Source organism: Rhipicephalus microplus, chromosome X, assembly GCF_043290135.1.
Source record: "Rhipicephalus microplus isolate Deutch F79 chromosome X, USDA_Rmic, whole genome shotgun sequence".
Classification (NCBI taxonomy): Eukaryota; Metazoa; Arthropoda; class Arachnida; order Ixodida; family Ixodidae; genus Rhipicephalus; species Rhipicephalus microplus.
The window spans coordinates 103,574,670-103,590,197 of record NC_134710.1 but is presented as its reverse complement, the minus strand read 5'-3'; the positions used below and the strand labels follow the sequence as shown (position 1 = coordinate 103,590,197).

Sequence of the window (15,528 nt, the reverse complement as noted above, 5' to 3'; positions counted from 1 at the left end):
TGGCGCCGGGGGCGCGCAGAATTTCGACGACGCGATGGCGAAGGGCCTGGCCGCGCGGAGTAATGAATTGGCCGCTCCCAAGAACTGTCACAAGGCGGCCATGAGTAAGACCAGAGCACTGGAGGAGCAGCCGGGCGACGCGCGCCATGAGGAGCCCGTCCGCGCCCGACCGCAGATATTGCGTCCAAAATGATAGACGCCCCGAGGAATAGCTCAAGAAGTCTGACCTCGTTATTAAATCTCCGCCGGCGAAGGCAGCGCGGCTCCATTGGAGGGCCGCCGAAGGGAGCGGGCGGAGCGAGCCGCGTCGTAGGCGGGGCGTCCGGTTTCGGCGGCGCGGCCCTCCGCGGGCGCAATCCCTCCCCGGCATGCTAATGGCGCCCGCGCGGGCGGCTCGCCATTTGGCGCTGTGCACCGGTCGCGGGCGGATATCATGAGCCGTGCCTGATGAGCGCCAGGATGACGAGCCCCGAGCCGACGGACGGCAGCCGCTCGGGTTCACCCGCGTCGCCCGTGCCCTCGGCCGAGGGCGCAAACCACAAGCCCCGGCTTTCGTTCAGCATCAGCCGACTCCTGGGCGACGACAGCGAACGACGGCCCGACGGCGGCCTGCTCGGCCCTTCGCCGCCGTCGGCCGCCGAGATGCCCGCACTCGTGGCGGCCGCGCAGCTCAGCCCGCTGCACCTGGGCGCCAACGGGACGGTGATCCGCGTGCCCGCGCACCGACCGGCGCCCCTGGGAGCCGCGTTCCCGTCCTTTCCCTGGATTGGACCCGCGCATCCGGCCGTCAAAGACCGCCTCCAAGGTACGCTACCATGTCGGCTGCTCCGGACGTGAATGCCAGCTGCTGTGGCTGCCATTCACGGCCGCCGCCGCCGCTTGATGACACGTGCTCGCACTTCGCCGCGACACACTCACGCAGTGCAACGAAAGACGCGTGTGGTCGTTTCCTCCTGTTGTGCCACGTTTTCGAGGGCGCATCACATTCGATGGCAATGGCACGTTTCTGTTACGCGTGATCAAGTCCTATAGTTAGACTTCTATCTATCCTAACCAGCGTCTCTGTCGAAAGGTCCATATTCCGTTGTCTGGTGCAATCGTCATTCTGGCGACTATTGGGAAAGCCTTACGTCACTGTGGCCACCTACGCAGCGTCTAAGCCATTTCGGCAGCCAAGTTAGTCTTTGTATGTACCCCCCCCCCCCCCCCCTAGAAATGAATGCAGCTATGACTTCTGTCGGGCTATAGAATTTATAGTTTTATGAGTTGAAATGATTCAACTGGCGCAATACGCTTCAAAAGTAGTTCAACAACTTGGTCACTATTTTTACATTTCAGCTTGTCATGCATGATGTCTTGCTCACAAGTGGCGTCACTAATTATATGAAGGGAGCAGAGACTGGCTTACGTGGGTAGAATAAAACATACAAGAGTGCATCGTCATGGGGGAAATTAATTCAACTGCGAAAACATATGATATAAGCGAATAAATTGGTTTAATACACCGTTGATCGTGATGCGAGGGAAGGTGGCAGAGTTGACTTGAAACGTTTGCACTCTAACACATGCCTATACCGTGCATCACGTGTGGTTTGAGTTCTCACAGCTGAGTTATCGACATTTTGCGAAGGCTTATGGACACAGCGGGCATAAAAAGCTTAGAGGAAAGTGATAGATGAGGAAGAAAGGCTGGTCGGGAGACAGACGGGTCACGTCGGTGAAAAGAGGAGGGTATACACGGGACAAAATGAAAGATAACCACGATTTAAGGAAAGATGGACGAAGCAGCGCATGCACACGTGCGCACTTATTCACAACTTGCAGTATTTTACGAGATACCTTCACAAAAAGAGTAATTACAGCATTATTTATTCCACTCCAGATAAAGCATTCAAGCACCAGTTTGTATCTTTTCCTTAAATATTTGTTTCCCGGTCCCTCGGTGCTATAAGGGAGAAATAAATCGAATTTTCGTTGCATTCAGAGTGTATTTGCACTGTAACCTAAGCGCTGATGGTAAATAGATAAAAAAAACACTGAACACTGTGCATATGAGGAGTTCAAAGTGAAACGGAGGAGAGGCGTGCGTTTCTGAGGTTGTGAAATACAGGTTACGCACAGAGCTCACAACTATATATGTACTTATTTTGTAGCGTTTATATATTGAGCCATCCCGTTCCTGAACAGATATACCACTGGCAACTTAGCGCGTGATAACTGTTGTGGTACACGTTGTAGATGTACCACAGGGCGCAAAGACGACATCACGACGGGTATAAAGGACTAAAACAGATGGTATCGTCGTTTATGATGATGCCGACCCACCCAACAAGGCTATATTTGTGTTAGGCTCTAATCATAATCAGTTGCCTTGCACCTGTAGCCTCGTAGCTCACGATTTATACCGTTACAGGGGAGCACCACAAACCATAGAAAAATGAGTCTTAAATTCAACTTGTCCCAGTTTTTCTTATAGATGATTTCGTATAATGTGCTTATACACCGTACATGATGGCAAAATATATGTCATCAGTGCAAATTTTGTCGGAAGTATAGGAATCAACAGAGTATTGCTCATATGTAGGAGTGTCAAGAAGGGCACACGACACGTTACTGCTGAATCGTTCCACGATTGCATTACGTTTTGTCATTTAAGAATGTACTGTCAAAGACAAGTTATATAGCAGTTACACGCAGCTTTAAATTATGACACGGGATGAAGCCTTCTTTTGTATGACATCGACACCATTCTTTCTTGCGCAGTCGATACACACACGAACAGCAATATAATAAAAAACAAACAACTGGGGAGGGGTCAACCATGCTGTTTTTAAAGAGATTTCTCTGATGAAGCACTGGTATAGTACCGAGCCTGAAACCAGCAATGCATGTAGGGAAGTGTGTTTTCGGTCTACTAACGTCGTCAGAAAACTGCGTCGGAATGCAACTTGCCGTATAAGGTTCTTCTTTTTCCCTATATGCCCGTTTTCAGTTCCCTGTGGCATGTAGGGAAGGGCGTTTCAGATCCACTAGAATCGTCGGCTATTTCTTTGGCTATATAATGGTTGACTTCTTCATATTTATTGGACCGGCCGCGGAAAGTGTCATTAACCTCGTTTTTGCGGCGCATATTGGCTTATGCTCGACCGTGACTACATAACCAATCGTTACAACAATACATGCCAACGAGCCTAGGCTCAAAAATGCTCCGCACCTAAAAAGAAACGCGGCAAATATTTGGCACGGAATCTTTTTTTCTCAAAAATTTTATTCGTACCAGTACAAGAATGTTACATGTGTTTATAGTATACATAAGGAGGACACGAAGTCGAAGACTGCATCGAGTCCTCCTGTTAAGGGCAGAGTGTGGTGAAACATAGTGTTTGTGGCAACGTGAGCGATAACTAAACACGTATGCAGCAGGACAGTAAAGAAATATACAAAATGAAAACAAATCTTACACAATAAAACAAAACAAAGCGATGAATTACGCTAAGCAGTAGAACAGTAAAAAATATAAAAAATATAAAACACATAAAATGAGGAAACTGAAACAAAAAGAAGCTATGAAAACGAACAATATTACAAAGCATGTATAACAATGTGTGATTTTAAATGTCTTAAGTTTATTGAAGTCTCTTGCATTTTTATAGAAACTGGTGGTGTATTCTATTATTCTATTATGTTCGTATAGGTGACAGAAAAGCTTAGGTGGTGCCACGAAGAAAAGTGTTATCAAATACTTCAATAAGGACGTGTTCAGAGAGAGAGAGAAAGAAAAAGGAATACAAGGAAGGCAGGTTAACCTGGGCTGAGCCCAGTATAGGCTACTCTGCACTGGGGAAGGGCGGGGAAGGAAAGTTGTAGAGGAGAAGAGAAACGTCACTGTTTCCGTTCAGGGTACACATTAGGCTGACATGGTCAACTTGAATACGTGTTTCATGGGTGCGACGCGAACTCTGCAGTTACCCTTCTTTTGCCACTAAATATAGTTGGCCATACATAGTATTTAACATTGAGTGATTACATGCATGTCCCCATGCACCCCTATGAAAAATTCGAAGAGCAGTGATTTTGAATAACACGACCAGAAGTGCGCGCGTTTCAGTTTGAGTTATCGGGTGCTCCTTTGTTCAAGTAACATGTCTGGATCAACCAAGAAAGAATGAAGCTCGTTAATAACATGAGTATCATCCTCAATATTTCATTATCTTCAATCTTTTGATCCGACAACGTTCTGCTGACTCCAAATAAACGCCAGAAAATGAAGGTGGAATTCCTGCAAGGAACACTTATACACTTATATAAGTGTTCGTTAGGTGCCCCCCCTTCCCTCCCTGAGATGATCGTAATAGCGCCCGGATTTTGTGTCACAAATAGCATACCTCCTAGGTTGCTGTGAATGCTAGACAAATACAGATTACAGATACGCAACTCGACGATTACAGATACGCGACGATAATTACAGATACGCAACTCGACGGCCATGAGTGCTTTGTCTTTCGTGTCCTCCGCTTCGCGCTGCACGTGTATTGTACCGGTCATCTTAAGGCTGATCAGTGAATCGACTCTATATAACCAAGTTTATTACCCAATACTGTGAACTCTATTGCGAGAGTCCTTACAGAGAGGCTAACGTAATAAAAAAAAGAACATCATTCACAAATACACAAATATAGGATATATGAAGATCAAGCGGTAGGCCTATGTACAGATATATATATTATATAGTCATCCAAGGTCAGTTCAAATTTTGACAAATTGTTCTGTTCCAGAACACACATCCTCAATTCCGTCCGCTTCAGCTACGGGAGGTGCGGGGTTCGATCCCCAGTGCCAGCCGGCCCCTCACCGGTAACTAAACATGGTACAGGTGGGCTTCGAGGGGCTGGGACGCGTCGCCCCAGGGATGAAGCTTACTCTGCCTGGATACCCCCAACACGCTGCGTGGGGACCCGGTAACATCCGCAATTCGTTTCACATTTCAATTACGCTAGGAAAAAAAAAGGAGCCTGTGAACATATCGGTATGGGTGACCTACGTATCTAAGTTTCACGAAGACAAAATAGTGATATTAATAAGATTGGGACCCATCGTATCGAAATGTACACCCTACACATTCTCACAAACAGTGACAGGTAACACTCGAAAGCACGTTAGATGTATCTGCCAGCGGTATTATAGTGGGATGCAAGATGTACAACAGAGCGTCCGCAGACAGGTTCCTGGAAGGTGGAGGAATGCAGACAAGAGGAGATTTCCCTATGTATATATATGATATAGGACAAGAACCAGACATCTGCAGCGAGTGACTAGCCTGCCCTCCTCCCATGACCTCCGCAGTCTCCCCCTTTAAGCACAGGTTACAAAGCCACCCGTCCACGCACTCTGTTTTGACACTGTCATTATGCCATGATCAAAGAGGTGATCACAGTCGCGGAGCAGTATGTACTTAAAGGGGCTGCGTCTGCTGAATGTCGGCGGCAGACCGCTTGCTCCGCTCTTCGCGAAAATACTCCGCTTTCGTTATGCGAACGCTCGCTTACAAGGTATGACATTACCGCAAAGATGATATCCGGACGTTTCGACGCAACAACAGACGCCGGGGCATCACATTTGCGGCATGTAACTTTTCAATATCGATTCGTGCGTCGTTCTCAGTAATCTCCGTGGATTTTTATACTTGGAATGCAGAGTGAAGTGCCCATACAGCACATGTTCGTAGAACGCAGCTAGCCAGATGATCGCTTTTTCGTTAGTTGACTGCAGCAGTAATAAACAGAAAGCACAATCTGTCGCGTGCACACTAATAAAAAGTGTGAGCGCATTCTGTTTTCATATCACTAACAAATATAAGCCGTTGCCTATGGGGGCAAAAGAACAAAAATAAGGCGTCCAAGTCTTTAAAACCTAACTTGGTCCATATTTTTAAGTATTACGTGCAAAGATACTGAAATCAAGATACGCCAGTGAGTGAAAAAAAATGTAGTTTTAAACTGAACTGCTCCTCCTTGCAGCCATATACGCATATATATATATACTGCGTTCTCGATGGCGACAACAAGGAAAGCAAGAAAAAAAGATACACAGTATACCTCGACTTCTAAACAGCAAATAATTTGCGACGTGTGACATAGTCAAGTGCTTGACAAAAAATAAACAAACAATTGTCTGCCAAATAGCCACGCGTCCATGCTTCACTGTGACCGATATATATATATATATATATATATATATATATATATATATATATATATATATATATATATATATATATATATATATATATATATATATATATAAGGGTTCAGGTGGTAGGCATTTATAAATAGAAGGCGTAAATGCAGCTATAGCGCGAATTGTGCCCTTTTTTATGAGGTCCACTAACTCCTGCTGTCCACCTCTAGCTGACCAGAATAAGTGACAATGTCAAAGAAAGGCATCACAAGCTAAAGCCCATGCAAAGACGTCTGAAGCCATTCCTGTGGGTGTCGAGGTCGTCAAACAATAGAAGTTGGGATTTAAGACGCGACGACGCTGTGGACAACTTTGCAAGGGAAGCCGATCAACTTTCCATTGCTTGGCTCAGTTGCAATGGCATGCCTAATTGCCACAACATGAACTTCATAAAAGGGTGTTTGGGTTATAGTGTTTGCTTACAACATGATCACACAGGTTACGTGAGTGGCATAGCGCACGATTATACAGGGATGAAGTATGCAACACGTCAAGGCCTTGTTACTTACTCCTGTCCAAATGTGTACTATTCCAGTCACGTTATTTACCAACAAGCCCAAGCTTCTCGAACTGACCGAATACTGCGAAAAGCGATGATTAATGGATGAAACCGTTTAAGCATTTGTAAGCTATTTTTGACAATATACTTTCCACTAACGAGACGCTTTACCAAATTACATGTTACTGCTTTATAATGTTTAACCATAGGCTAAATGACCACAAGGGATGCAGTCGTCATTGTGCAAGCCAATTTAGTAGCTAGATGTTCTGGAGGCTGCGTCTACAGAATGATGCGCAAAATGCAAGCGTAAATCATCCGAGCGGTCATCGGCAGTCTCAATTATTCCCGATTGTATACAAGGACTGCATGCAACGCAGGGAATAGTCAACATCGCTGCCACTTAACTGCCAGACAAGCTCGCCACGTGAGGGCCCAATCGAAAGAAATAAAATGGCGGAGAAAAACAAATCCAATATTGCGTAGCGCTTTCAAAAGGTCTTGTTTACAAAGCGGGTCAGGCGTGCCTTAACGTCAGAGGGTCCCTTTTTATATGACTGCGCGCCCACTCGGATGGTAGTTTTCTGCTTGCGTCATTCACTGCCCCCCCCCCCCCCAGGTGGCAGTGTGCGCACCAGCGCGACCGAGCTCTGTCGAGCACCTGCTGTTGTGGCGCGTGCTAGCTGCACCGACCCAGAGTGCTCGTGCACCGCTCCTCGAGTGACTTGAATTGCGCTGCATGTGTAAAGCGATTCGCATGCCCGCGTGTCGTGCCTGCGCAGGCAGCTGCGTGTGTGCGTTGTACGACGGGCAGCATTCCTGTGCCACGCGAAAGGTGCTGGCGAAATTCATACGACCGGCGCATGTTCCCAGCAAGCAAACGGGGGTGGCCGCGTCGGGGAATCCTCGCCACGAATGTTTCTCCACGGCTTGACACGAGTATATGTACACCGCCACGTGTACTATTCACGCTCTTTTCTGATTGAGCTTTTTTCGCCGAGCGACCCAAACTGCAGATCCAGTTTTGCAAACAAGTGTCAGCTGGGTCGGCTTAGCGACATTCGGACATGCCTGTATACGTTCCGACTTCGTTAAATCGGAGCAGCTGTAAGGGGGCACATATCATTCTCAGACACACGACAGACTAGAAATTTCTTTCATGCGCATTCGTATACAGAACATGGCGTCTTAGCATTTGTCACATTGTCCTTCATGCCTCGACGGGCAATAAAAATTAAAACAGCACATCAAAACAAACCTTGTTTCAAAATGACTATACTAACGATATATTATAAAGTGATTTACTACGCGGCAGGGGCGGGACTATAGGGGGTCGGTTTCGTTGTCAGAGCACCCCCCCCCCCTAAATTTTTGAGTGCTACATAACCTCCTGTTCCCCTCCTTCGAGCCTTTTTTTTCTTTTTTGTCCCCGCGATTTAGACACCACTTGAAGAATAACATGTAAACACAAAATAATATCTGTCGCATATTTCCATCAACCACCGGCGTCATCGGCTGAATGATGTGCTTGAACACGAGCAAAGAGACTCCTTCCCTGCTCTTTGTGCAACAGAATACCAAGCCTAACGGGCGATTTTACGAAATGTTTGGCATGTATAGGAATCTGGCAGACGCTTCATCGATTGCCGCGACCACAATTTAATACTGCATTTCTTCCACTCCCGAATGCTCCACGTTGAATTTCAAGCAGTGGTTCTTTTTTGTGTGTTTCAGTAATTATTGATGAATATTGAGGAATATTCAGGTATACATTTTCATGCTTCCTCGGACGAAAGAAAGAGAGGGAAAGTGTGTGTGTGTGTATGTGTGTGTGTGTGTGTGTGTGTGTGTGGGTGTGTGTGTGTGTGTGTGTGTGGGTGTGTGTGTGTGTGTGTGTGTGTGTGTGTGTGTGCGTGTGTGCGTACGAGCGTACGAGAGAGAGAGGAGGAGAGAGAGTATATGAAAATCCTTTAAAAATCAATTCCTCGGAATCCTGCGTGCGCTCGCTTTCTGAAAAAAATATTACTGCGAAACAACTAACCCCCAAGCTTTATTAAAGCCGAAAGCATTGAGATGTTTCGCGGGCACATGGACTCTATTTCTTTCCTGGCAACCTAAAACGTCCCCAACCCCTCCCTAAATATATTTCTGGCTACGCCACTACTTCGTGGTGTACATGCATGGGCAATGAGAGAAAGCCGAAATTGATACTGATCAAAATCTGCGTTTCGCGCATGGATTGTTGTTTTTCCTCTTCAGTGGAAGAATAATTACAGACACTTGAATTCTAAACTACATACTAGGCTAATAGCTGTGCAATCGATTCTTCTGAATAAGCATGAGCGCAAATAATCTCCGTGGAAAGCAAATCGTGCCATGCGTCTTAGGGAATAAGCGCTTATGTCTCCTTACTGCAAACGACGTCTAACAAAACTCAGTATCTTATTAAACGCGTATACGAGTGCGTAGGCGCTCTAAACATTTTAGTTTGCATATTCGTGGTGGGCTGATTATTTTTTCTTATTGCACTACGCATCTGGTCTATAATTAGAGGTTGTCAACGACGCAAACACCCGCCCTTTCTAAATAAAACGAGTCCCTTTTCAATATACGCATACCGGGCTACACACTAAACAAAAATGACCTGAAATAACCTCAAAAACTGGTTAAACCATTTGTCCTCTAGCGCACTACCTTTCCTGGGTTTTTTTTACCACCTACTACCGAGGTAAAAATTTACTCTCGTGCTAACTGAGTTTTTGAACGTAGCGAGAGTAGTAATTATTTACCCCAGTGAGGTTTTCAGCGAGTATAGAGGGAGTAAATTTTTACTACCTTCACAAGGTTTTTGAGGTGATTACTGGGAGTTATTTCTGGTGGTAAAAAAATAAAAATGACGGGTGCATTCGCCCAGAGTCGTCAAACTTATTGAATATCAGAATTGATTGAATTTATTGAACGGCAGAATTGGTGACACATACATTCACATACAGACAAACACGCACACACAACAAATGCAGAATAATACACCACTAGCACAGACTGCACGCGTTGCTCGACTACACTTCGACAATCCGGTATATATATAGGCACGACTTTTTGACCGGCAATGTAGTATACCGGTAGGAGAGCTCTTTTTTTGCATCGATTAATAACAACGCTTGAAGGTGCAAGCGTAAGCTTCAGGTGGGCTGCAGGGCACTAAATGTCACACCAACCTTTCATTATAAATCTACACGATCTCACCTTTTTCATTATCCAATAATTGCTTGGCACACCGGGCTTTTTGCCCCACGCGTGTTAGCACTGCTGATGCACAAGTCCACAAAATATACCTAAGTACGCACAAAGCATGGTAGCTCAATGATTTTCATTCAGCGACGGTGAACAAACACAGTAGCAGCACGTATTCATCACAACGGGCGTAGAAGAGCGGTCCACGCCTGCATACAAGCTGCTTACCGACGGCGTTCTAGGCCTTTTTGAGGAGCACGGCTATCCGATAAAACACAGCTGGCGATCACAGAACACATATCCTGGGCGAATTTCGTCGTCATTTCAGACACAAATGAACATGTCACCGCTATCTTACGGGGACGGGGCGGTGTATGCACACTTCCAACGAAAGACCACCATCCGGGTTTTCTTCGTGCTCACGGGCAGCCTCTTGTTGTTTCCGTCTGCCTCGTATCGGCTTCGCGCTACATGTTTGAGAACAGTTGGTGCATGAGGTGGGCAATTCGGGCAGCACTTTACTCATGCAGACATCGCCTACTGTGGAACAAAATATATGCGATGCTTCTTTCACCTGCCCCGGCGACACACTCCCACTGGTCACTGGTGGCCACGGCTCGGTGACGACGACAGAGTGAAGCATTTTGCTTATTGCTTCTCCAGCAGACAAGCACGGACGATGACACCAGATTGATTTTGTTACCACTGGCAGATCTTCACGATTCGGCTCGGAAGTGAGATATCCGCGACGTGCAGGTTCGGAGGCGCTCGGAAGAGCACGGTCGCTCGATGATGTGGGAAACACGTGAGATCTATCAGCCCAACCAGACACACAGATACCGAGCTTCTTGCACTGTCTGTCTCCAAGGCCACCGCCGAGCAAAAGCAACATTTTGCGAAAATATGCAGGACAGCTTTCCACAGCAGGTTTTCTTTCTCTTTTTTTTCTCTTTTGAGAGCCCCCCCCCCCCCTGTCTTTTTTTTTTTCGTTCAAAGAATGCTGTTCTCGCTTGTTGTGCTTATGCTGCCCCCAGTTCTAGTAAAAGTGCGCTGACTCGAGGTTAGTCCAGAGGCACGGCGATGCAAAAAAAAAACAAAAAAAAACATCTGTGGGTTTCGCGTACCTTCAGTATTCACTGAGAGCGTCACAAGGGGGGTATGGGGCAAAAGCCGCCGGAGCAGCTGCACCTTGCAGTCACGTGGTAATAAACTCTGAAACGCAGGTTAAAAATCACGTGATAGAAAACTCCCTAAGTGGTAAAACTGGATTTTGACATCCTTTTACTACTTGCCTGAGAGGTGGTGGTAAAACTATGTCATGTACCACCTTTTACTCCTACGCGAGGTAGTAATTTTAAACCCGAGAGAGTTTTCAGAGGTCATGAGCCGGAAAAACCCCAAACTCGGATAGTTTTTGCTTACAGTGTATGACATTCGTGGGCACAAAGCAAAAGTGCTACCCCATCTGCATCTCCTTGCATCGTGTGAATATATATCTTCCAGAGGGGCACAAGATTTGCTGGTACTATTTCGGGAGGAGGAAACAAATAGAGGAAATAAGGATAGGACCGAAATGAAAAAGATGCGTGTATAAACAAAAGAAAAGTTCAAGTAGGAAAAAAAGAAGAGAATAATAATATACAAACGACAAGCCTAGTCAGTTTCGGGAATCTATTCGCATACACGCGCGCACATGCGTTGAAACGAGCACGCATGCACGCAAACTGCCCCCCCCCCCCCCACACACACACCCATGTGCGCGCTAGACATAACCTAATTATAAACGAAGACTATCTTTACTAAGTCACTAAAAACTATAGGATAGTTGGAGTGAAAGAAATGCATTGCATACGCTCCTCAAATATGCATTCGCTATGCAATTTTTGTCATTCATCTTCGTGTGAACCTGGTGTAAAGGAAAACTTATATGAAAGCAAAATCTTATTTTAAACCCTCAGGTGCACAACTCAGCGCCTGGCGGGCCGCTTCCAAGTTATGCCGTCCGATCATGCCCGACCGCCGCATCGCCTAAGGACACCTTTATTTTTTATGTCCCAGAAAGTTTGCCCAAGTATCTTCATTGCCAACAGCCACCTTTTCTTTATCTCTATCTTTTCCACAATATTCTGCTATCAGCGCAACAGACAAATAGAACTATGTTTTGCTAGATATACTAATAAATATGTTTTAACTATTGTGTGGCTCCGGAGATTACGACATCCACTATATAGCAAACGCATGCTGACGTGCCTCCATTGGTATAATAAAGCGCCATTTTTGCGCTGTCGATTGCCTTGTATTCCTCGAAAGTGGAGGCGCCCAGCTTGAACAGCGAGTAATGCAGCGTTACTACGGCTCTGTCTCACTATAGCGAAGGTTCTTTTACATCCCACTGCGCAATCATCGCGGCACGTGAGCGGCAACGCTTTCATGAAGAAATAGGTCGGTAATGACTCTTCAACGCGATGCGCGCTGACAAGACGTGACGTGCCATTTCCCGCATGGCAAGGTCTCACGGCTCAAAAGCTCTGTCATAACGTGGCTCGTCAACTTCCCTGAGCAATAGCGCGTGAGGCAGTGCCTTTAGTGGTAGCTTATCCGTTTGTAGCATATATACTGCATTCAGAACAAAAAAAATATAGTAGTATAAAAGTCGCGAAAGCAGCCACGATATAAAGAACACAACTGTATCTTAAGTTACGTCGTCTAGCCAGTGTTTCCGTCAATTGCTTCAACTGCCAAACTAGCTTGTAGCGAAGTGCAAAGGAAGTAACAACCGCCAATAACTGCCTGATACTGTAGCTCTCGTTTTCCAATCATGCCTGTCATGTTACTTTATTGAACATATTCACACGTAGCAGCGATTTGGGCTTGCTGGACAAAGCTTTCAGATCAACAAACCCAAATAAATCTGCGCGACCACAGCCGCATGCACATTCCCAACTCGAGATATTTTCAACTGTGGTCCAAAAGATTCGGAATGTATAGTTACCCACATATATTACGAAACTTTTCCATCTCTATTGATTTTTTTATGTCTGTTCGCTGCTTGATTTTATAATTTACTCTGCGTATAAGATTATATCTATCATATGTAATGTACATTTCATGCAGGCGTACATTTAAGTGGAATGTTTTCATATTGCAACGTAAAAGTCTGGCCAAAAAAAAAAAACAAGCTTGTGGCTTACGTTTACTTTTCGATCGCCAAACTCTACAAACTTTTGGAGCAGTTTTTTTTTTTTTTCAAAAATCTCACACATAATTCTTGTGAGATGGTATATGTATGTCCGCGTGATGATCACATTACAGTACTTAGCACAGTGGTAAAGCACAACGGTGTTGCTTCTCAAAGAATTTGCAAGCCATCGATAGGATTTTCGTCATGATTTGGGTTCAAGTTATCATGCAATAGTGCGCGTTGTTTGATCTTCCCCATGGTGCCACAATTAGATCATTGAGAAAATAAAGGCGTCGACAACTTTGTGTTTAAACAACATATTGCGCTGTTATGAAGCAACGGATCATGTTATTATCAAATGCGATTCAGAAGTTTTTGCAGGTTGTTGACTACTCTTTCATAAAGGATTAACTGTTGGATATTGTTTTCTAATATGTGTCACCTCATACTCGAGACACCTGCTGAGCACCTAAACTGTACCCGTTATTTTCACCTGTTTTCTAATCACTGGCGTAGGCAGAATGGGTATAGAGTCGTGGAGGGGGCTCATGCACCCCCTCCGAAAATTTTCAAACTATTTATTTATTTATTTATTTATTTATTTATTTATTTATTTATTTATTTATTTATTTATTTATTTATTCATTTAGGCGGGGTGTTACATGAGGGGTGGGCTGTGGTACAAATTTCTTTCCATGTGGGTTTTGAACAGAACTGGGCTTATGTGTATATCATTCCAATCATTTGCTGTTTGAAGAAGTTCTGGCTACTATACATTTTGCAATATTAACGCGACAGCGTTAAAGAGCTCGTTTCGCAGATATTCCGGCGTCGGCGTCGTTGGTTGAGAGCCAAAATCATCATATCATCCGTGACGGAAAAATCGAGGAAGATGAAATAAAATAGATAATAAGAAGTACTGAGTCCATGTGAAGATCGATCCTGGTTTGTTTATGCGGCACGCACGTATTCGACCAAATAGCCTCGTGCCTGCGTGGCAAAACAGTGAAAAAAAACTTCCTCTGCTTGAAAATGCTGCAAAAGTAGCATTCATGCTTTACAAATACACGCATCCTGTATACAGGCGTTCAAATAAAATGTGTAATATCGAATTATTATTGTTTCGTGTAAGCGTACAATGCCATCGGGCGTGAGAACATGTGATTATAATAACGTCTTCTTTGTTCGAAGTCGGCCACATACAAAATGCAGCCATATATGGCTGCATTTTGTGTAAAAGATAGGATGCGAAAGCTTCACTGTCACAAGCCACTTTCAACTTTATCCATTACAATGTATTAATCCATATTTCAAACTTTTCGAGTAATGTCATACAATAAAAAGTATGAACTAAATGGTTAAAGTATATATAGTATAGGGACAGGATGTTGCTATGGCGTTGAACATTTATAGGCGAAGCTTAAGGGTCCGCCTATTTTTATGTCAAGATTCCCCCTCCCTTTTTTTTTACACGCAAGCATCTAATGCCACGGTCCACCGTGATTCTGCTGACGTATTTTTGTCACGGATATGACATTATAAATTACACACACACACACACACACACGTATATATATATATATATATATATATATATATATATATATATATATATATATATATATATATATATATATATATATATACACGAGAAGAAAGAGCTTTGTCATTTGTCGTGGGGCCGTCGAACCAGCGCCCTCTCGCTCTGCAGCGTGCGTTGCTAACCACTATTGGCCACAAAGCACACGTTGTGATTAGCGCTAACGGCAAGCTATTTATACACACTATACACCATTCGGCGGTCCTCAGAGCTCTGCAACTTCTGCGCGTTTTTGTCATCAATGACGAGATGGCGCGAAAGGCTCGCATTGGGTATAGAGTTACTGTAAAGGTAGCATATAGAGTATCTCTAGCGTTGGGCACGCTGTTATCGCGTCTGGCGTTTCGGTGAGCGCGGGCCTCGACGGAGCATGGTTTCTCCTGCATGCGCGAGCTTATCAGGCCCGTGATTCGGAAGAGCACAACGATCGCTTACCTCGCTGCCGCGGCCGCGTTTATACGAAAGAATCACGCTGCTCACACACGAATAAGTAATAATTGTCACATTCGAACTGGCTAACCTCCTTGTCCTTCCCCCTTCAATCCTCCTTGTGACAGTTGTTCGCACTTGTCCTGTGTATATTTGTGTGTTCTTTTTGTGCGTCTTTCTTTCCGTTTGAACAGCGCACGCTATATGTGTCGAGCTGCGGCAGTTGTTAGTCCGCGCTTGTTTTTTGTATGCTCCTTTCGTGCGTGCTTTCACCTTGAGGTACACGCTGCAAGTTCCGAGTTTCTTTCTGTTCTTGGCGTGACTTTGCAATTCGTTGCTGTAGCGTTC

General features: G+C 45.0%; 1 protein-coding gene across 1 annotated transcript in view; it reads left to right on the top strand.

Moving 5' to 3' along the window:
* Window positions 1–393: 393 nt before the first annotated feature.
* LOC119176287 (T-cell leukemia homeobox protein 2) overlaps window positions 394–15,528 on the top strand; it is a 68,658-nt gene continuing 53,523 nt past the window's right edge. Inside the window, exon 1 of the mRNA XM_075876389.1 lies at window positions 394–833. Coding sequence (XP_075732504.1) covers window positions 448–833 — 386 coding nt within the window. The 5' untranslated portion in view covers window positions 394–447. The remainder of the gene's footprint in view (window positions 834–15,528) is intronic.